The sequence below is a fragment of the Oncorhynchus tshawytscha genome, unplaced genomic scaffold, assembly GCF_018296145.1.
Source record: "Oncorhynchus tshawytscha isolate Ot180627B unplaced genomic scaffold, Otsh_v2.0 Un_contig_3257_pilon_pilon, whole genome shotgun sequence".
Taxonomy (NCBI): domain Eukaryota; kingdom Metazoa; phylum Chordata; class Actinopteri; order Salmoniformes; family Salmonidae; genus Oncorhynchus; species Oncorhynchus tshawytscha.
In genome coordinates, this window is record NW_024608515.1 from 33,422 (window position 1) to 57,502 (window position 24,081).

Sequence of the window (24,081 nt, forward strand, 5' to 3'; positions counted from 1 at the left end):
TCCTCCCTCAGGTGTGTCCTGTGAGGACCAGTTAGAGGTATGGTAGGCGTGGTTGGCCCCGTAACCATGGCGATGTCTCTGTGGGAGGTTGTGTCCCTTCCTCCCGTTGGTCTACTGCTGCTCCTCTGCCTGCCACTCTGTCTATGCCAGCAGCCATTGGTCAACTTTGAGAGTCCGTTCCCACCCCTACTGGAGTGTACCAGGAAAGTTCATCCCATCGTCCCATACAAAGGTGAGCACATTAGATACTTTGAGCATTTGCCTGTTGTGCCGGATAGGCAGGGTTTGCATTTTTAAGAGTATGCAATTGGTTACGGTGCTCCAGGCAGCTCAGTCAAGCATAGCGAAAGTATTTGACAGATTTCCAATACCATTTTGTAAATCTACTCCTCACTAGCATCATCATTCCAATGAGACGTTTCACAATGGTTTGCTATTCACTGCTATCTCCTCTGAGGATTCTGCAGCCTCATCCTTCTCAATCACTCCTCTGCCCGGAACGCCAGCTATATGGGTCTGGCCCAAGAGAAACCGAAAGGACAGCAACATTTTGTGATTGTAGATAATTGGACTCCTCTCATTTCTGGAGCCTTTTCCCTTTTAAGAGAGCTGTCTATTCTTTCTCTCTCTCATCCCCAAAACCCCTCCCTCGCTCCTTCCCTCCACTGTCAGCTCTTTTCAGGGTTCCATTATCTAGAGAGAGAGAGAGAGACTACTTTCCACTCCATTTGGATGTCTGTTGAAAGTGTCTGTCCTTTGCCAGGATGCTCCCCCTCAGTGGTGTAGTTTCTGAAAGGGGTCTGAGGAGAGGAGGTGGGGGAGGAAGAGAGGGGAGAATGGTAAACTGTTCTGTCAGTCAACTGTCAATCATCAGACACTTGTCACACTTGTCACATGCTGGTTCAATGTGGCTGAGACTGGCATCACTATGTACCTCAGGGAACACTGCTGTCTGCTATTGTTGTCTTACTGGAGACCGGATGGGCAACACTGATGTGGGTGGGGCCACAAGAAATCTGAACTCATCATGAGGGGCCACTGTGGCTCATGGGTCTGCCTACCCACACAGGGCTCCCGAGTTGCTCGCGGGTCTTCCTACCCACACAGGGCTCCCGAGTGGCTTGTGGGTCTGCCTACCCACACAGGGCTCCCGAGTGGCTCGTGGGTCTGCCTACCCACACAGGGCTCCCAAGTGGCTCGCGGGTCTGCCTACCCACACAGGGCTCCCGAGTGGCTCGTGGGTCTGCCTACCCACACAGGGCTCCCGAGTGGCTCGCGGGTCTGCCTACCCACACAGGGCTCCCGAGTGGCTCGTGGGTCTGCCTACCCACACAAGGCTCCCGAGTGGCTCGCGGGTCTGCCTACCCACACAAGGCTCCCGAGTGGTTCGCGGGTCTGCCTACCCACACAGGGCTCCCGAGTGGTTCGCGGGTCTGCCTACCCACACAAGGATCCCGAGTGGCTCGCGGGTCTGCCTACCCACACAGGGCTCCTGAGTGGCTCGTGGGTCTGCCTACCCACACAGGGTTCCTGAGTAGCACAGCGGTCTAAGGCACTGCATCTCAGTGCTTGAGGTGTCACTACAGACACCCTGGTTCGATTCCAGGCTGTATCACAACCGGCTGTGATTGAGAGTCCCATAGGGCGGTGGAAAATTGGCCCAGCGTCCTCCGGGTTTGGCCGGGGTAGGCCGTCATTGTAAATAAGAATTGTTGCTGTCAGTGACTGACATATTTTGGGGGTGGAATTGATCACAGACCTACAAAAGAAGCAGTTGCCCATCTCCTGCTGTATACAAACATGGCTATGGACTGAAGCCTTTTAAAGATGGAGTCGACAGAGAGGGCTGCCTCACTTCTAGTCCTTTTACAAGCTTTTAGCTACACTCCCAATAACATCTTCTAACCATGTGTATGTGACCAATAACATCTGCTAACCATGTGTATGTGACCAATAACATCTGCTAACCATGTGTATGTGACCAATAACATCTGCTAACCATGTGTATGTGACCAATAACATCTGCTAACCATGTGACCAATAACATCTGCTAACCATGTGACCAATAACATCTGCTAACCATGTGACCAATAACATCTGCTAACCATGTGACCAATAACATCTGCTAACCATGTGACCAATAACATCTGCTAACCATGTGACCAATAACATCTGCTAACCATGTGACCAATAACATCTGCTAACCATGTGACCAATAACATCTGCTAACCATGTGTATGTGACCAATAACATCTGCTAACCATGTGTATGTGACCAATAACATCTGCTAACCATGTGTATGTGACCAATAACATCTGCTAACCATGTGACCAATAACATCTGCTAACCATGTGACCAATAACATCTGCTAACCATGTGACCAATAACATCTGCTAACCACATGACCAATAACATCTGCTAACCATGTGACCAATAACATCTGCTAACCATGTGTATGTGACCAATAACATCTGCTAACCATGTGACCAATAACATCTGCTAACCATGTGTATGTGACCAATAACATCTGCTAACCATGTGACCAATAACATCTGCTAACCATGTGTATGTGACCAATAACATCTGCTAACCATGTGTATGTGACCAATAACATCTGCTAACCATGTGACCAATAACATCTGCTAACCATGTGACCAATAACATCTGCTAACCATGTGACCAATAACATCTGCTAACCATGTGACCAATAACATCTGCTAACCATGTGTATGTGACCAATAACATCTGCTAACCATGTGTATGTGACCAATAACATCTGCTAACCATGTGACCAATAACATCTGCTAACCATGTGACCAATAACATCTGCTAACCATGTGACCAATAACATCTGCTAACCATGTGACCAATAACATCTGCTAACCATGTGACCAATAACATCTGCTAACCATGTGTATGTGACCAATAACATCTGCTAACCATGTGACCAATAACATCTGCTAACCATGTGTATGTGACCATTAACATCTGCTAACCATGTGACCAATAACATCTGCTAACCATGTGTATGTGACCAATAACATCTGCTAACCATGTGTATGTGACCAATAACATCTGCTAACCATGTGACCAATAACATCTGCTAACCATGTGACCAATAACATCTGCTAACCATGTGACCAATAACATCTGCTAACCATGTGTATGTGACCAATAACATCTGCTAACCATGTGACCAATAACATCTGCTAACCATGTGTATGTGACCAAAAACATCTGCTAACCATGTGTATGTGACCAATAACATCTGCTAACCATGTGTATGTAACCAATAACATCTGCTAACCATGTGTATGTGACCAATAACATCTGCTAACCATGTGACCAATAACATCTGCTAACCATGTGACCAATAACATCTGCTAACCATGTGTATGTGACCAATAACATTTGATATGATTTGAAGCCGTTCAGATCCAGTGATATTGTGTCAAGCATGCCTGTATGTTGCTGCACATTTCCCTATGAGAAATGAAAGTAGTATTCAATATATTTATTCATTGATCTATCTACTAGAGAATACAACTGTAGACACTGCATGTTCTGACCTGGTGTGAAACAGGCACAACTACACAGAGAACTAGGTTAGACATCTTGTAAAGAGCTCATAAAGTAAAGAGCTCATAGCAGCGTACAGTAGCGACTCTATCCAGAAGGGGATGTTTATGGTGGGATACGAACGCTGTCAGAAGTTGTGTGCCATTTTTCATTTTTAATATCGTCGTCATTGAAAGGTTTCAGAGGGACTAACCTTTATGCAGGATAACATTTCTCATTTTTGAAGGAGATTATTCCTACCCAGGGGGAGCATTAAGATTATTTTATGGACAAAGAACCAAAGGTCTGTTTTAACAGTGTGAGGTTTGGGGTACTAGTGGTTCTGATTAACAGTCTGTCTGTGTTAGCGGAGTGGTGTGGACTTTCACATTTTACAATACTATCTCAATGGCTGAGGCTTTTTATATTACAGTATTATGATTTTGAAATACACTTAACATCACCTCTCGTCTGTAGAAATGATCTATATATTAAACTGTTGCTGAGATACAGTACAATGAACTTTGTTGCAAGAATCTAGTTTAGGCTGATATCACGTCTATATGAGAACGTCTTTGCTCGCCTTCTCTGACTTTTCCCATTTGTTTTGAAGTTGTGTCTCTATCTCCTCAATTTAAAGTCCCCAGTTGGACGCATCCAAGCTAAACTGTTTATATTTGCCCATCAAACAGTCTTACTATTGGAGTCCCGAGCCTTGGCTGTTTTGACTGGGTGTCGAGTTACATTAACATCAGGACACCAAAACAAACCCTGGCTTTATTGCTTTGGGTACATCCCTCCCTCCCCCCCAATGACCTCTTTGTCTCCCCCATCTCTTTCTCTCTCTCTAACACCTGCTCTCTCACCCTCTCTCTCTCTGTCTTCCTCTGTCTCTCGCTCTCTCTCTCTGTCTTCCTCTGTCTCTTGCTCTCTCTCTCTGCCTTCCTCTGTCTCTCGCTCTCTCTCTCTGTCTTCCTCTGTCTCTCTCCCTCTCTCTCTGTCTTCCTCTGTCTCTACCTCTCTCTCTGTCTTCCTCTGTCTCTCTCTGTCTTCCTCTGTCTCTCTCTCTATGTCTTTCTCTGTCTTCCTCTGTCTCTCTCTCTCTCTCTTTCTCTCTCTGTCTTCCTCTGTCTCTCTCTCTCTCTGTCTTCCTCTGTCTCTCTCTCTCTTTCTCTCTCTCTTTCTCTTTCTCTCTCTCTCTGTCTCTCACTCTCTCTTTCTCTCTCTCCCTCCCCCTAATTCTCCCTCTGTCTCTCATTCTCCATCTAATGAAGCAGGCTAGCGTTAGCTCAGCCTCTGGTAAGGGTCAGCATGCGTTTCAGCACAGGGCTCAAGGAGAGATTATCTGCTGGTTTGGCAGCTTTTGGTTTTGAGCCACCCGCTCTCACAGTCGCACTGATCTTGATATGATACAGATGTGTCAACATGCTACTACTGTGTTAGCCTGCTACTGTCATAATGGATCTACAGGAGCTGGTTTGAACTGATATCTCGTGAAAAATCATTTGATGACACAGGCTGAAAGGCTCATCCTTATGTTCCAGGTAAAGCGTCAGGGGAGAGACATTTCACACAGTCAGAGCAGTGCCTGAGCCAGTGACCGTTTAGTGTCAACTTCCCAACTGACTGGATGTTCACACTCGTTTCACCTCCTCATCCTTCTCTTCTTCCTTCCCTCCTCTTCCTCCTTTCAGCATTGAGTCCCTGGATGTCAGGATTCTCTCGTCCCGGAGTGAAGGACTTTTCCCAGCTGACCCTTGACCTGACCAGAAACCAGCTGATTGTGGGAGCTAGGTGAGATACACACACACACACACACACACACACACACACACACACACACACACACACACACACACACACACACACACACACACACACACACACACACACACACACACACACACAGACCCCTATTTTACATGTACACACACATCCAACACAACAGACTTTTGCTTGTTTCTTTACTGATGTAGAATATGCCATCATGTTGGTTAGAACTCTCTCTCCTCTATCTTCAGAAATCACCTCTTCAGACTGAGTCTCAGTAATGCTTCTCTCTTACAGGTAAGCAGTTCACAGCTCTCCATGCTCCCACTGTTATTACACATTACTTAGGGCTGTTTTCACTCTTCCAAATGGTAGCTAGGCAACCATATAGTTTGTTGAAATTGTAGAAGAGACCAGACACATCAGAGTAACTGTTGGCCAGTAGGCTCCGTTCCTTAGCTTAGTGGGGTAAGGGGGGGGTTAGGAATGTCAACACACTGAGGGTTTACCAGGGGTTACATCACACAGGAACAGGATCTACCCAGCTACCTTTACTCTGCCCACTCGCTCTCTGTCAATTTCAATTCAAGGGGCTTTATTGGCATGGGAAACACATGTTTACATTGACGAAGCAAGTGAAATAGATAATAAGTCAAAGTGAAATAAACAATAAAAAAATTAACAGTAAACTTTACTTTACATTCACAGAAATACTAAAGAAATGTCAAATTCAGATTATGTGCAAATAGTTAAAGTACAAGAGGGAAAGTAAATAAACATAAATCTCTCTGGCTGTTTATCTGTCTCTGTCTCTGTCTCTGTCTCTGTCTATCGCACTCTCTTTCTCTCTGTCTGTCTCTCTCTCTCTGTCTCTCTCTGTCTATCGCGCTCTCTTTCTCTCTGTCTCTCTCTGTCTCTGTCTCTCTCTCTCTCTGTCTCTCTCTGTCTATCGCACTCTCTTTCTCTCTGTCTGTCTCTCTCTCTCTGTCTCTCTGTCTATCGCGCTCTCTTTCTCTCTGTCTTGCTCTCTCTCTCTGTCTCTCTCTGTCTATCGCGCCCCCTTTCTCTCTGTCTTGCTCTCTCTCTCTGTCTCTCTCTCTCTGTCTCTCTCTGTCTATCGCGCTCTCTTTCTCTCTGTCTTGCTCTCTCTCTCTGTCTCTCTCTCTCTGTCTCTCTCTGTCTATCGCGCCCCCTTTCTCTCTGTCTCGCTCTCTCTTTCTGTCTCTCTCTCTCTGTCTCTCTCTGTCTATCGCGCCCCCTTTCTCTCTGTCTCGCTCTCTCTTTCTGTCTCTCTCTCTCTGTCTCTCTCTGTCTATCGCGCCCCCTTTCTCTCTGTCTCGCTCTCTCTATCCCTTGTCTCCTCTCCCTCCCCTGATCCCTACCCTGTCATTGCTAAACGGCTGATCAATTTGATGTCAGTCATGAACTTTCTGTCAGATTTGTCCTGAGGGCCACGTCATTGCTTTCTTGGGATAATACCCATCAAACGTCTCCCTAAAAATCAATCTGAATAAGCTGTTTTGGAAATGTCACAGTGCTGCACTAATGTCTTCCTATCCATCTGGCCGTCTGGCTGTCTGTCTTAGGGATATTATAAATATATTCCATCTCTTACAATGGCTCCTTGATATGTCATTAACTGTATGAATTGTGTTTCATCAGTATACAACTAAAGGACATACCGTGAATATTACAAAGAACCTCTCTCCTTTAATGATATGATTGTAGTGTTTTTTTCTCTACGAATTATGATCCATTTGTATCCATGGATACAAGGTACAATGATTTAATTTGGAAGTTCAAGGATGACTGCATATAACATAAATAATTTCTTACAAGGTCATTTTACAATTTCAATATACAGATGTAGGATCATAATTTGATCACCCTTTTTCAGGAGAACTTTCCTGCTATGCAGGAAATTTGAACTTGTAGTATATTTCAGGTTTAAAAAGGCTTCGGAAGTTTGTAATTTCCACTTTGACAGCATTAGGTTTAAAATCCGATTTTATGAATTTGTGGCTGTGCTAGCGAGTGACCACTCCACAGCGCTGCCTCCAGAACAACATTCATGATGAAAACGCTAATATGCTACAAAGATGACCATTAATTATAATCCACATAATAATTAACATTTCCTTTTGCTGCAGGATTTTCTTCCTTCTGTAGCAAACTGGTTCAAATTAAGATCCTACATTTGTACCACTATTAAAATGTTAAAAATGCCTTAAAAAAGTACTGAACTTTGGTGTCAGTATACATCTAGGTACTTAAGGAGTGTAGTCAGTACACATCCAGGTACGTAAGGAGTGTAGTCAGTATACATCCAGGTACTTAAGGAGTGTAGTCAGTATACATCCAGGTACTTAAGGAGTGTAGTCAGTATACATCCAGGTACTTAAGGAGTGTAGTCAGTATACATCCAGGTACTTAAGGAGTGTCCTTGAACAATGAGCCCACTGACCGTCTCAATAAGATTCTCATGTCATTCATCAATGCTATACTGAATGAACGGACAAGGAGCAGGCTGGGTGAGGGAGGGACATGTGTGACTTTGGAGGCCCTGGTCGGCCTATCAGAGCAAGCGAACCATGAATGACACCTCTGAGAACCAACTCCTTAATCGACCACTGCACCAGTGGCCACAATGGCATTATGCAAACACAGGGAAGAGTTTTCAGTTTGGTCATTCATTCACGCGTTGTCCCTGATCTTTAAAAGTAGATTTAGGAGCTCTGTTGTCAGGGCGACTGAGGGAAAGACTTGGTGGGAGTTTAGCAGTGAACGTTCACGAGGCTGAGGCCAGTTTCAGAGGTTCCAAAGTAAAGCACAGGGAACGTTCACGAGGCTGAGGCCAGTTTCAGTGGTTCCAAAGTAAAGCACAGGAACGAAGGCCGTTCACGAGGCTGAGGCCAGTTTCAGAGGCTCCAAAGTAAAGCACAGGGAACGTTCACGAGGCTGAGGCCAGTTTCAGTGGTTCCAAAGTAAAGCACAGTGAAATGCTACAGTATACTGTAAGGTGTGTCAGTGTAAGGACTCCCCTTAAGTTTGAGGGTCTGAGAGATATATCGGTTTAATAGGAAATTTGCAGGTAAATAGTTAGAGCAGTCAGCATTGTAATGGTAGGACACATACCAGTTTATTTATCAGCTATTTTAGTGAAATTAAATTGCAGTCTTGGATGGCAATTTTGGGCCTTGAGATGTGCACACAATTGTATTTACTACGTTTGTTTACACTGATATTTATGGTGGAAACAAACCATGATTTACAGTTTCCCAGAACTATGATAACATTTCCCCCAAAATGAGGTGCTGCTTTTCACTCTCAGGACCACAATGAAACTGTAGGAACAGAGAATACTGTTGAATTATACTACTATTCTTATGCCCGATTATTTATTTACATTTATTTAACCTTTATTTTACCTTTTTTTCTTATTTACAATGACGGCCTAGGAACAGTGGGTTAACTGCCTTGTTCAGGGGAAGAACGACAGATTTTTTACCTTGTCTTCTCTGGCATTCGATTTTGCAACCTTTCGGTTACTAGGCCAACGCTCTAACCACTAGGCTTCCTTACTGAACCCAAAAAACTATTCCTTGGAAAGTTATATGCAAAATAGGGGAACCATGTGCAAATGTTGTTAGAACATTTTGTGTTAGCTGGATGACTTGTGTTTTTGTTTTTGTTTGTCCTGTGGTCAAGATCCAATTGTTGTAGCCATGGTGATTAGACTGGAGTGATTGAGTTGGGGGAGTAACCATGGTGATTAGACTGGAGTGATTGAGTTGGGGGAGTAACCATGGTGATTAGACTGGAGTGATTGAGTGGGGGAGTAACCATGATGATTAGACTGGAGTGATTGAGTTGGGGGAGTAACCATGGTGATTCGACTGAGTGATTGAGTTGGGGGAGTAGCCATGGTGATTAGACTGGAGTGATTGACTGCAATCGAGGACAGAGTATTTTTACGCACAACGCACTTCAGCACTCGGCGGTCCCGTTCTGTAAGCTTGTGTGGCCTACCACTTCACGGCTGAGCCATTGTTGCTCCTAGACGTTCCACTTCACAACAACAGCACTTACATTTGACCGGGGCAGCTCTAGCAAGGTAGGAATTTGATGAACTGACTTGTTGGAAAGGTGGCATCCTATGATGGTGCCACGTTGAAAGTCAGTATGGGTCATTCTACTGCCAATGTTTGTCTATGGAGATTGCATGACTGTGCGCTCAATTTTATACACCTGTCAGCAACGGGTGTTGATTAAAAAAGGTGTCCACATACTTTTTGTGTATGTGTATGTATACTAGTATATACAGTACATATCCCAAACAAATCTGATTTAACAAGGATCCAATCTACACATTCTGTCCACGTTATTGTGCACACGTTTATATGTCATTTTTTAAATGTAATTTTCTTCTCTAGGCAGTAGAATGGGGACCAGATGAAGACACCAAGCGGTCCTGTCAGAGCAAAGGAAAGACAGAGGTATTATAGCTGTCTGGCAGTTCTGGGCACTTTAAATAGAGAAAGACAGAGGTATTATAGCTGTCTGGCGGTTCTGGGCACTTTAAATAGAGAAAGACAGAGGTATTATAGCTGTCTGGCGGTTCTGGGCACTTTAAATAGAGAAAGACAGAGGTATTATAGCTGTCTGGCGGTTCTGGGCACTTTAAATAGAGAAAGACAGAGGTATTATAGCCGTCTGGCGGTTCTGGGCACTTTAAATAGAGAAAGACAGAGGTATTATAGCTGTCTGGCAGTTCTGGGCACTTTAAATAGAGAAAGACAGAGGTATTATAGCTGTCTGGCGGTTCTGGGCACTTTAAATAGAGAAAGACAGAGGTATTATAGCTGTCTGGCGGTTCTGGGCACTTTAAATAGAGAAAGACAGAGGTATTATAGCCGTCTGGCGGTTCTGGGCACTTTAAATAGAGAAAGACAGAGGTATTATAGCTGTCTGGCAGTTCTGGGCACTTTAAATAGAGAAAGACAGAGGTATTATAGCTGTCTGGCAGTTCTGGGCGCTTTAAATAGAGAAAGACAGAGGTATTATAGCTGTCTGGCGGTTCTGGGCACTTTAAATAGAGAAAGACAGAGGTATTATAGCTGTCTGGCAGTTCTGGGCACTTTAAATAGAGAAAGACAGAGGTATTATAGCTGTCTGGCGGTTCTGGGCACTTTAAATAGAGAAAGACAGAGGTATTATAGCTGTCTGGCGGTTCTGGGCACTTTAAATAGAGAAAGACAGAGGTATTATAGCCGTCTGGCGGTTCTGGGCACTTTAAATAGAGAAAGACAGAGGTATTATAGCTGTCTGGCAGTTCTGGGCACTTTAAATAGAGAAAGACAGAGGTATTATAGCTGTCTGGCGGTTCTGGGCACTTTAAATAGAGAAAGACAGAGGTATTATAGCTGTCTGGCGGTTCTGGGCACTTTAAATAGAGAAAGACAGAGGTATTATAGCTGTCTGGCGGTTCTGGGCACTTTAAATAGAGAAAGACAGAGGTATTATAGCTGTCTGGCAGTTCTGGGCACTTTAAATAGAGAAAGACAGAGGTATTATAGCTGTCTGGCAGTTCTGGGCACTTTAAATAGAGAAAGACAGAGGTATTATAGCTGTCTGGCAGTTCTGGGCACTTTAAATAGAGAAAGACAGAGGTATTATAGCTGTCTGGCGGTTCTGGGCACTTTAAATAGAGAAAGACAGAGGTATTATAGCTGTCTGGCGGTTCTGGGCACTTTAAATAGAGAAAGACAGAGGTATTATAGCTGTCTGGCAGTTCTGGGCACTTTAAATAGAGAAAGACAGAGGTATTATAGCTGTCTGGCGGTTCTGGGCACTTTAAATAGAGAAAGACAGAGGTATTATAGCCGTCTGGCGGTTCTGGCACTTTAAATAGAGAAAGACGTATTATAGTTCTGGGCACTTTAAATAGAGAAAGACAGAGGTATTATAGCTGTCTGGCAGTTCTGGGCACTTTAAATAGAGAAAGACAGAGGTATTATAGCTGTCTGGCAGTTCTGGGCACTTTAAATAGAGAAAGACAGAGGTATTATAGCTGTCTGGCAGTTCTGGGCACTTTAAATAGAGAAAGACAGAGGTATTATAGCTGTCTGGCAGTTCTGGGCACTTTAAATAGAGAAAGACAGAGGTATTATAGCTGTCTGGCAGTTCTGGGCACTTTAAATAGAGAAAGACAGAGGTATTATAGCTGTCTGGCAGTTCTGGGCACTTTAAATAGAGAAAGACAGAGGTATTATAGCTGTCTGGCAGTTCTGGGCACTTTAAATAGAGAAAGACAGACGACTGGTAGAATTCTACATTAAAGCGGCTGCCCTCACCAGAGATATTTAGATAAAGACAGACGACTGGTAGAATTCTACATTAAAGCGGCTGCCCTCACCAGAGATATTTAGATAAAGACAGACGACTGGTAGAATTCTACATTAAAGCGGCTGCCCTCACCAGAGATATTTAGATAAAGACAGACGACTGGTAGAATTCTACATTAAAGCGGCTGCCCTCACCAGAGATATTTAGATAAAGACAGACGACTGGTAGAATTCTACATTAAAGGGGCTGCCCTCACCAGAGATATTTAGATAAAGACAGACGACTGGTAGAATTCTACATTAAAGGGGCTGCCCTCACCAGAGATATTTAGATAAAGACAGACGACTGGTAGAATTCTACATTAAAGCGGCTGCCCTCACCAGAGATATTTAGATAAAGACAGACGACTGGTAGAATTCTACATTAAAGCGGCTGCCCTCACCAGAGATATTTAGATAAAGACAGAGGACTGGTAGAATTCTACATTAAAGGGGCTGCCCTCACCAGAGATATTTAGATAAAGACAGACGACTGGTAGAATTCTACATTAAAGGGGCTGCCCTCACCAGAGATATTTAGATAAAGACAGACGACTGGTAGAATTCTACATTAAAGGGGCTGCCCTCACCAGAGATATTTAGATAAAGACAGACGACTGGTAGAATTCTACATTAAAGGGGCTGCCCTCACCAGAGATATTTAGATAGCTTCAATGAAGTGTACCAGAAGCTGTACTAACCTTGTACAGGAAGAAATGAATAGACTATTGTATGGTGGTGTTATGACATCTTTGACCTCCCGTGTTCCCGTCCCCGCAGGATGAATGTCAGAACTACATCCGGGTCCTGCTCATCACCGGGAGGCGGATCTTTACCTGTGGAACCAACGCCTTTACCCCCGTCTGCACCACCCGGCAGGTGAGAGAGGAGTAACAGGAGAGGGGGTGAGAGAGGAGTAACAGGAGAGGGGGTGAGAGAGGAGTAACAGGAGAGGGGGTGAGAGAGGAGTAACAGGAGAGGTGGGTGAGAGAGGAGTAACAGGAGAGGGGGTGAGAGAGAGGAGTAACAGGAGAAGGAGATGAGAGAGGAGTAACAGGAGAGGGAGATGAGAGAGGAGTAACAGGAGAGGGGGTGAGAGAGGAGTAACAGGAGAGGGGGTGAGAGAGGAGTAACATGAGAGGGGGTGAGAGAGGAGTAACAGGAGAGGGGGTGAGAGAGGAGTTACAGGAGAGGGGGTGAGAGAGGAGTAACAGGAGAGGGGAGTGAGAGAGAGGAGTAACAGGAGAGGGAGAGGGAGATGAGAGAGGAGTAACAGGAGAGGGGGTGAGAGAGGAGTAACAGGAGAGGGGGTGAGAGAGAGGAGTAACAGGAGAGGGAGATGAGAGAGGAGTAACAGGAGAGGGGGTGAGAGAGGAGTAACAGGAGAGGGAGATGAGAGAGAGGAGTAACAGGAGAGGGGGTGAGAGAGGAGTAACAGGAGAGGGAGATGAGAGAGAGGAGTAACAGGAGAGGGGGTGAGAGAGGAGTAACAGGAGAGGGGGTGAGAGAGGAGTAACAGGAGAGGGGGAGATGAGAGATGAGTTATAGGAGAGGGAGATGAGAGCGGAGTAACAGGAGAGGGAGATGAGAGCGGAGTAACAGGAGAGGGAGATGAGAGAGGAGTAACAGGAGAGGGAGAGGGAGATGAGAGAGAGGAGTAACAGGAGAGGGAGATGAGAGAGAGGAGTAACAGGAGAGGGAGATGAGAGAGAGGAGTAACAGGAGAGGGGGTGAGAGAGGAGTAACAGGAGAGGGGGAGATGAGAGAGGAGTAACTGGAGAGGGAGATGAGAGATGAGTTATAGGAGAGGGAGATGAGAGAGGAGTAACAGGAGAAGGAGAGGGAGATGAGAGATGAGTTATAGGAGAGGGAGATGAGAGATGAGTTATAGGAGAGGGAGATGAGAGCGGAGTAACAGGAGAGGGAGATGAGAGCGGAGTAACAGGAGAGGGAGATGAGAGCGGAGTAACAGGAGGGGGAGAGGGAGATGAGAGAGGAGTAACAGGAGAGGGAGATGAGAGAGAGGAGTAACAGGAGAGGGAGATGAGAGAGAGGAGTAACAGGAGAGGGAGATGAGAGACAGGAGTAACAGGAGAGGGAGATGAGAGAGAGGAGTAACAGGAGAGGGGCGTGAGAGAGGAGTAACAGGAGAGGGGGAGATGAGAGAGGAGTAACTGGAGAGGGAGATGAGAGATGAGTTATAGGAGAGGGAGATGAGAGAGGAGTAACAGGAGAAGGAGAGGGAGATGAGAGATGAGTTATAGGAGAGGGAGATGAGAGATGAGTTATAGGAGAGGGAGATGAGAGCGGAGTAACAGGAGAGGGAGATGAGAGCGGAGTAACAGGAGAGGGAGATGAGAGAGGAGTAACAGGAGAGGGAGAGGGAGATGAGAGAGGAGTAACAGGAGAGGGAGATGAGAGAGGAGTGACAGGATGGAGCACTCTGTTCACAATGTTGAACAGCAAACCATTGACCCACACGACGCCACGACACGCTTTCTGACATCTGCCGGTACAGTAGAATCCGGGATTCATCCGTAAAGAGCACACTTCTCCACCGTGCCAGTGGCCATCCTAGGTAAGCCTTTGCCCACTGAAGTCGGTTACGACGCCGAACTGCAGTCAGGTCAAGACGACAAGAACACAGATCAGCTTCCCTGAGACGGTTTCTGGCAGTTTGTGCAGAAATTATTTGGTTGTGCAAACCCACAGTGTCATCCGCTGTCCGGGTGGCTGGTCTCAGACGATCCCGCAGGTGATCAAAACTTGAGACAATTGTGGCATTGTGTTGTGTAACAAAACTGCACATTTTAGAGTGACCTTTTATTGTCCCCCACATAATAAGCACTAACAGGGATATAAACAAATTTGTGGCCAAAATTTGAGAGATAAGCTTTTTGTGCGTATGGAACATTTCTGGGATCTTTTATTTCAGCAGATGAAACATGGGACCAACACTTTCCATGTTGCGTTTCTATTTTTGTTCAGTATAGAATGAAGTAATGTTTTGACCATGCATACTATATAGCAGGTGTCTGCACCAAAACCGGAAGAAATCTGTTCTCCAGTATTCCCACGAGTAAAGGAGGAGACATGATTGTGTCTCAATGTAATCAATGTATGAAGGGATGGTTATTTTCAAATACAAGATATTTTTTGGCTTAGTTGTGGTCTATTTACAGTGTAAAAATTATAATAATTATGTTCCGGGCCCCTGACATCCACTCCGACAAAAATCATCCCTTAGCTGAATGGAGTGGCCTGTTCCTGCTGTTTAGGATCCTAGTATGGACATCTGGACATACCTCTATCTAAACACCCTCTATCCTCACCCTTCTTCCATCCTCTTCCAGATAGGCAACATCAGTCGGGTGATGGACACGGTGAACGGGGTGGCGAGATGCCCCTACGACCCGCGTCACAACTCCACTGCCATGGTAACAGAGAAGGGCGAACTCTACGCCGCCACTGTCATTGACTTCTCGGGTCGTGACCCCGTCATCTACCGTAGCCTTGGTAACATGCCGCCGCTGCGAACAGCCCAGTACAACTCCAAATGGCTCAACGGTAAACACTCATGTGTACCATACACTCTTTGAAAAAAAAAGAGAACGCTTTGAAGAACCCTTTTAGTTCCAGGTAGAACCCTTTTGGTCTCTAGGTAGAACCCTATTGGGTTCCATATAGAACCCAAAAAGGGTTATCCTATAGGGACAGCCGAAGAACTCTTTTGGAACTATTTTGTCTAATAGTGTGGGAATAGAATTACAATTGGATCATGACTGTGCTTCCTGGTTATGGGTACATTCAATATGGCTGCCGGTCCATCCATCAGGGAACATAGACTTGATGGGGTATTTGCATTCTAGCAATTCTATGTCAATGCCAATACATTGCTGAACAGCCAACTGTAACTGGCTAGAGGCACTCCTCATGTTGTAACGTGAAAGGAATCCTAGAGGATGAGTCCTAATGGTAATGGGAAAGTGTAAGGAAGAGAACTACTGATTCCATGCCAAGAACATCACTGCTCACATTCCTGCTGCTGCATCAGCCGTTTGGAGCTGAAATACCATATCTCATGCCTAACTTACACCTTCCCTCCCTCTCTTTCTCTATTCCTGTCTTCTCCCCTCCCTCTCACCCTCCCCTTCTCCCTTCTTCTTCTTCCCCTCCTCCCCTCCCTCCTTCCTCTCTCCTCCAGACCCTCACTTTATCTCAGTCTACGAGGTGGGTCTCTTCACCTATTTCTTCCTGAGAGAGAACGCAGTCGAACACGACTGCGGTCGCACCGTGTTCTCCCGGGTCGCCCGGGTCTGTAAGAACGACGTGGGCGGTCGCTTCCTATTGGAGGACACTTGGACTACGTTCATGAAGGCGCGGTTGAACTGCTCGCGGTCGGGAGAGATCCCCTTCTACTATAACGAGCTGCAGAGCACCTTCTATCTGCCCGAACAGGACCTCATCTACGGCATCTTCACCACCAACGTGTGAGTGACACACGCGCGCACACACTCACCTACACACAGACGCACATACACACACACACACATAAAATGAACACACACATTGTCAGTCATACACACACAGGCACTTTTACATGTACAGAACCAGTCAGTAGTTTGGACACACCTACTCATTCAAGGGTTTATCATTATTTGGACTATTTTCTACATTGCAAAGCTGTCATCAAGGCTACTTTGAAGAATCTCAAATAGAAAATATTTGTTTAACACTTTTTTGCTTACTACATGATTCCATATGTGTTATTTCATCATTTTGATATCTTCACAATTATTCTACAATGTAGAAAATAGTAAAAATACAGAAAAACCCTGGAATGAGTAGGTGTGTCCAAATTTTTGACTGGTACTGTATATATATATATACATGTATAGATGCAGGGCACACACACACACACACACACACACACACACACACACACACACACACACACACACACACACACACACACACACACACACACACACAGACACACATCTGCAAAAGAACAAGGAGGACCTTTAAAACAGCCCCAATAAGTGAATGAGCATAATTTAGTAGCCACACACACACACACACACACAACAGACGCCCAAGCTCACTTACACACACCTTTATTCTCCATCTATCCAGTCCTACTTTGTTTTAGTCAATTTATTTACACATTGCGCTAACAGCATCCTGTTGAGGCTGAAGGTTTTACAGATGCTAAGAAGCATATTACACATTTCAAGCTGTTTGGACAAATGCTGAGAGGAGGGAAGTGAAAATCACTTCTCGAGTCTTTTGTTCTCCCATCTCTGTCTGTGTTGGTGCCCTTGGCTTAGCGACAGAGCAGAACCTTGTCTGGGAGAGACGCTTTAGTCCGCAAGGAAGAATGTGTTGGAGAATGACCACTTAAAAACATTTCTGTGTGACTGTGAAACACTTAAATAGTTTTCAAACTCAAAGGGTTGTGGAAATCGATTGTGGTGAACCATTTGTCAGGTTTTGGGTTGCTGTCTGTCTGTCTGTCTGTCTGTCTGTCTGTCCTGTCTGTCTGTCTGTCTGTCTGTCTGTCTGTCTGTCTGTCTGTCTGTCCTACTCTGTGCATAGCCCAAAGCATCATATCCTGTCCAGAAGCTCCTCTCTGCCAGTCTATAGTCCGATGTGCCTTATCATTGGTCTGTTCAGAACCCCTCTCTGCCAGTCTATAGTCCCATGTTCCTTCAGAACCCCTCCTGCCAGTCTATAGTCTGTCTGTTCAGAACCCCTCTCTGCCAGTCTATAGTCCCATGTTCCTTCTCATTGGTCTGTTCAGAACCCCTCTCTGCCAGTCTATAGTCCCATGTTCCTTCTCATTGGTCTGTTCAGAACCCCTCTCTGCCAGTCTATAGTCCCATGTTCCTTCTCCTTGGTCTGTTCAGAACCCCTCTCTGCCAGTCTATAGTCCCATGTTCCTTCTCCTTGGTCTGTTCAGAACCCCTCTCTGCCAGTCTATAGTCCCATGTTCCTTCTCATTGGTCTGTTCAGAACCCCTCTCTGCCAGTCTATAGTCCCATGTTCCTTCTCCTTGGTCTGTTCAGAACCCCTCTCTGCCAGACTAGTACCATGTTTAACACACTATATTGGTGTTCAGTAGGCTTCTAACCCATCTACATTGGTCTCTCCTCCTAGACACTGTCTATTAACATGATGTATACCTACACACTGCAGTCTACAGTCCCATGTTCCTTCTCCTTGGTCTGTTCAGAACCCCTCTCTGCCAGTCTATAGTCCCATGTTCCTTATCATTGGTCTGTTCAGAACCCCTCTCTGCCAGTCTATAGTCCCATGTTCCTTCTCCTTGGTCTGTTCAGAACCCCTCTCTGCCAGTCTATAGTCCCATGTTCCTTCTCCTTGGTCTGTTCAGAACCCCTCTCTGCCAGTCTATAGTCCCATGTTCCTTATCATTGGTCTGTTCAGAACCCCTCTCTGCCAGTCTATAGTCCCATGTTCCTTCTCCTTGGTCTGTTCAGAACCCCTCTCTACAGTCTACAGTCATGTTCCTTCTCCTTGGTCTGTTCAGAACAGTCTATAGTCCCATGTTCCTTCTCCAGGTCTGTCTCAGAACCCCTCTCTACAGTCCCACAGAAGCCAGTCTATAGTCCCACAGAACCCCTCTCTGCCAGATAGTCCCATGTTCCTTCCCCTTGGTCTGTACAGTCTGCCAGTCTATAGTCCCATGTTACTTGGTCTGTTCAGAACCCCTCTCTAATAGACTCAGTACAGTAGTTATAACACACTATATTAGTGTGGTGAGGCTTCTAACCCAACTACCTCTCCTCCTAGACCCTGTTATTAACATGATGTATACCTACACACTGCAGTACAGTCAGCCACAGTACAGTCAGCTACAGCCAGCCTACAGTACAGCCAGCTACAGTACAGCTGATACAGCTACAGTACAGTCAGCTACAGCCAGCTACAGTACAGTCAGCTACAGGACTGTCTGATACAGTACAGTCAGCTATAGCCAGCTATAGTACAGTCAGATACAGTACAGTATGCTACAGTACAGTCAGATACAGTACAGTCAGCTACAGCCAGCTATACAGTACAGTACAGCTACAGCCAGCCACAGTACAGCCAGCTACAGTACAGTCTGTATAGCCAGTACAGCCTATTACATACAGTACAGTCAGCTACAGTACAGTCAGATACAGTACAGTCAGCTACAAGTACAGTCAGATACAGTACAGCCTGATACAGTACAGTCAGCTACAGTACAGTCTGATACAGTACAGTCAGCAGTACAGTCAGCTACAGATACAGTCAGATACAGTACAGTCTGATGCAGTACAGATACAGTACAGTCAGCTACAGTACAGTCAGCTACAGTACAGTCAGATACAGTACAGTCAGATACAGTACAGCCTGATTCAGTACAGTCAGCTACAGTACAGTCAGAGTACAGCCTGGTACAGTCAGCTACAGTACAGTCAGATATGGTACAGTCAGCTACAGTACAGTCAGATACAGTACAGTCAGATACAGGACTGTCAGATACAGATACAGTCAGATACAGTCAGCAGTACTCAGCTACAGTACAGTCAGATACAGTACAGTCAGATACAGTACAGTCTGATTCAGTACAGTCTGATTCAGTACAGTCAGCTACAGTACAGTCAGCTACAGTACAGTCTGATATAGTACAGTCTGTTACAGTACAGCCAGCTACAGTACAGTCAGATACAGTACAGTCAGCTACAGTACAGTCAGATACAGTACAGTACCCCAGTGGTTCCTTTCATACCTGTACTAATGGTCCTATTGAGAGAGAGCGGTAGCATCAATTTGGGCCCATATTACTGGCACAAGCACTCTTCTGTCTGAGGTCCATTTTGGACTCACCCGGGGCAGAGCTAAAAGGCTTGTAAACTCTGAGGTATTGAGAAAGACATCTTATCCCAGTCGCACAGACAAAAGACAGGCTGCACGGCATTGAAACGATAGTGATCTCAGGTATCCTCCAGGGATAACAGGAACCACTCTGAAAGACCTTAGTGATGAAGACGTGGTATGTCTTGATCTGCGCCTGGATCTTCTCCGATTCGGAGGGTTTTACCATATAAATAGAATCTATAGAAAGGGTTTGGAACCTCTGACCCTGGCAATTTGACTGTTACACCGGTGCACTCGCAGTGGCTGCCAGTCCACCCATTATGACATCATTGACTTGAATGTTCTGTAGATTCTATTACTATGAGTTTTGCCTTGTGTTCTGGTTGCAGTTCCTTTTCGTAGTCCTTTTCTACTTACCCTTTCCCTCCTTTTACCAGTGAATACCTTTGTCTGTGTTGCAGCTGAGAGGTTTGAATGACTGTGAGGATTGTTTAAGATGAGATGGGAGCACAGGTCTATAGGAAAGAAAGACAAGTCTGTGCCAGCACTGGGAGATCATCAAAAAAATCATTATCCTGTCATTATCCAATTATTATCCAATTATGTGCCATATTGTACCTTATATCCATAGTGATAACTATTATAATTGATAGATAAATGTCTCTGTATACTGTAGACGTCATTAAGCTCTCTTTTGAACTAAGAACATAAGTAGGTCTTACGCATCAATTCAGTTCTTTATGAACAGTGGTTTCCTGTATCAAATAGACTGCTGTATTTTTCCTGCTGATGTCCGTACAAAGGGCTTTATAGATACATTTGATGGATTGGATTGAAAAAAAGTGGACGGCGCTCAACCAACGCGAGTCGAGGTGCAACCAAAACATTTGATCCTCATTGAAAAGGAAAGGGCACAACGCTCGCTCACCGTTAAAACCCGTATCGATTGGTTCACTGCCATGGCCTCTGAGTCACGGTTTCCTGACGTCTTTATGTCCCTCTCTTCCTAACAGGAACAGCATCTCTGCGTCGGCTGTGTGTGCTTTCAACCTCAGCGCCATCACCCAGGCTTTCAACGGACCGTTCCGTTACCAGGAGAACCCTCGTACAAGCTGGCTCTCCACCCCCAACCCCATCCCCAACTTCCAGGTAGGGAACGATGCAAAGTCTACTGTCTGGTCTTCTACTAGATTCCTTCTTTCACTGTTTCCCAGCCCTCTACTCAGGAACCAAGATGTTTCACGTATGTCTGAACAAGCACACCTAATTCCACTAGTCGATGACTCAAATGAGCCTTTCATCACACCTGATTCCACTGGTCAATGACTCAAATTAGCGTTTCATCACACCTGATTCCACTGGTCAATGACTCAAATGAGCCTTTCATCACACCTGATTCCACTGGTCAATGACTCAAATGAGCCTTTCATCACACCTGATTCCACTGGTCAATGACTCAAATTAGCGTTTCATCACACCTGATTCCACTAGTCAATGACTCAAATGAGCCTTTCATCACACCTGATTCCACTAGTCAATGACTCAAATGAGCCTTTCATCACACCTGATTCCACTGGTCAATGACTCAAATTAGCGTTTCATCACACCTGATTCCACTGGTCAATGACTCAAATGAGCCTTTCATCACACCTGATTCCACTGGTCAATGACTCAAATGAGCCTTTCATCACACCTGATTCCACTAGTCAATGACTCAAATGAGCCTTTCATCACACCTGATTCCACTGGTCAATGACTCAAATTAGCGTTTCATCACACCTGATTCCACTGGTCAATAACTCAAATGAGCCTTTCATCACACCTGATTCCACTGGTCAATGACTCAAAAGAGCCTTTCATCACACCTGATTCCACTGGTCAATAACTCAAATGAGCCTTTCATCACACCTGATTCCACTGGTCAATGACTCAAAAGAGCCTTTCATCACACCTGATTCCACTGGTCAATGACTCAAAAGAGCCTTTCATCACACCTGATTCCACTGGTCAATGACTCAAATGAGCCTTTCATCACACCTGATTCCACTAGTCAATGACTCAAATGAGCCTTTCATCACACCTGATTCCACTAGTCAATGACTCAAATGAGCCTTTCATCACACCTGATTCCACTGGTCAATGACTCAAATTAGCGTTTCATCACACCTGATTCCACTGGTCAATGACTCAAATGAGCCTTTCATCACACCTGATTCCACTGGTCAATGACTCAAATGAGCCTTTCATCACACCTGATTCCACTAGTCAATGACTCAAATGAGCCTTTCATCACACCTGATTCCACTGGTCAATGACTCAAATTAGCGTTTCATCACACCTGATTCCACTAGTCAATGACTCAAATTAGCCTTTCATCACACCTGATTCCACTGGTCAATGACTCAAAAGAGCCTTTCATCACACCTGATTCCACTGGTCAATAACTCAAATGAGCCTTTCATCACACCTGATTCCACTGGTCAATGACTCAAAAGAGCCTTTCATCACACCTGATTCCACTGGTCAATGACTCAAAAGAGCCTTTCATCACACCTGATTCCACTGGTCAATGACTCAAATGAGCCTTTCATCACACCTGATTCCACTGGTCAATGACTCAAAAGAGCCTTTCATCACACCTGATTCCACTGGTCAATGACTCAAAAGAGCCTTTCATCACACCTAATTCCACTAGTCAATAACTCAAATGAGCCTTTCATCACACCTGATTCCACTGGTCAATGACTCAAAAGAGCCTTTCATCACACCTGATTCCACTGGTCAATGACTCAAAAGAGCCTTTCATCACACCTGATTCCACTGGTCAATAACTCAAATGAGCCTTTCATCACACCTGATTCCACTGGTCAATGACTCAAAAGAGCCTTTCATCACACCTGATTCCACTAGTCAATGACTCAAATGAGCCTTTCATCACACCTGATTCCACTGGTCAATAACTCAAATGAGCCTTTCATCACACCTGATTCCACTGGTCAATGACTCAAAAGAGCCTTTCATCACACCTGATTCCACTAGTCAATGACTCAAATGAGCCTTTCATCACACCTGATTCCACTAGTCAATGACTCAAAAGAGCCTTTTATCACACCTGATTCCACTAGTCAATGACTCAAATGAGCCTTTCATCACACCTGATTCCACTGGTCAATGACTCAAATGAGCCTTTCATCACACCTGATTCCACTGGTCAATAACTCAAATGAGCCTTTCATCACACCTGATTCCACTGGTCAATAACTCAAATGAGCCTTTCATCACACCTGATTCCACTAGTCAATGACTCAAAAGAGCCTTTTATCACACCTGATTCCACTAGTCAATGACTCAAATGAGCCTTTCATCACACCTGATTCCACTGGTCAATGACTCAAATGAGCCTTTCATCACACCTGATTCCACTAGTCAATGACTCAAAAGAGCCTTTTATCACACCTGATTCCACTAGTCAATGACTCAAATGAGCCTTTCATCACACCTGATTCCACTGGTCAATGACTCAAATGAGCCTTTCATCACACCTGATTCCACTGGTCAATGACTCAAATGAGCCTTTCATCACACCTGATTCCACTGGTCAATAACTCAAATGAGCCTTTCATCACACCTGATTCCACTGGTCAATAACTCAAATGAGCCTTTCATCACACCTGATTCCACTAGTCAATGACTCAAAAGAGCCTTTTATCACACCTGATTCCACTAGTCAATGACTCAAATGAGCCTTTCATCAAACCTGATTCCACTAGTCAATGACTCAAAAGAGCCTTTTATCACACCTGATTCCACTAGTCAATGACTCAAATGAGCCTTTCATCAAACCTGATTCCACTAGTCAATGACTCAAATGAGCCTTTCATCAAGCTCCTAGGCTCCACCTTGTGATCTCTGGTTTATTGCAAAATAAATTAGTATAATTAGTATAATTTATAATTCAGACAGATAATTTAAAACACAAATAAAAAATTTGTCCTTCCCCCTGTCTGCCCCCTCAGTGTGATACCCTGGAGGAGCGAGGTCCAGGGGAGAACCAGACGGAGCGCAGCCTGCAGGACGCCCAGCGTCTCTTCCTCATGTCTGACGTGGTGCAGCCCGTCTCCACCGACCCCCTCCTGTACCAGGACAACATCCGCTTCTCCAAGCTGGTGGTGGACATCGTGCAGGGCCGAGACACCCTCTACCACGTCATGTACATCGGCACTGGTGAGTGAACAGGAAGGAGGGAGGGAGGGAAACGGAAGCTAGATGTCTCATTTTGTCTGTTTGTCCAATAAGAATACGGCACCATCCTGAAGGCCCTCTCCACGACCAATAAGAGCATGCGGGGGTGTTACCTGGAAGAGATGAGGCTCCTCCCCGAGGGCGAAAGCGAGCCAATCAAGAGCCTTCAAATCCTCCACAGCGATAGGTCGTTGTTTGTGGGGCTTAGCGACAGGGTGCTGAAGATCCCACTGGAAAGATGCTCCAGCTACAAAACTGAACG

At 45.2% G+C, this 24,081-nt stretch overlaps 1 protein-coding gene across 1 annotated transcript; it reads left to right on the plus strand.

Annotated features, from left to right (window-relative positions):
• Nucleotides 1-15: 15 nt before the first annotated feature.
• On the plus strand, nt 16-24,081 carry LOC121843589 (semaphorin-5B-like; the record flags this gene model as incomplete). The annotated part of the gene is made up of 10 exons (XM_042313316.1): nt 16-232; nt 5,253-5,352; nt 5,580-5,625; nt 9,762-9,824; nt 12,492-12,590; nt 15,065-15,278; nt 15,916-16,201; nt 20,591-20,726; nt 23,594-23,801; nt 23,874-24,081. Coding segments are annotated over exons 1-10 (1,553 nt in total), but the record flags the coding sequence as incomplete, so codon positions are not given.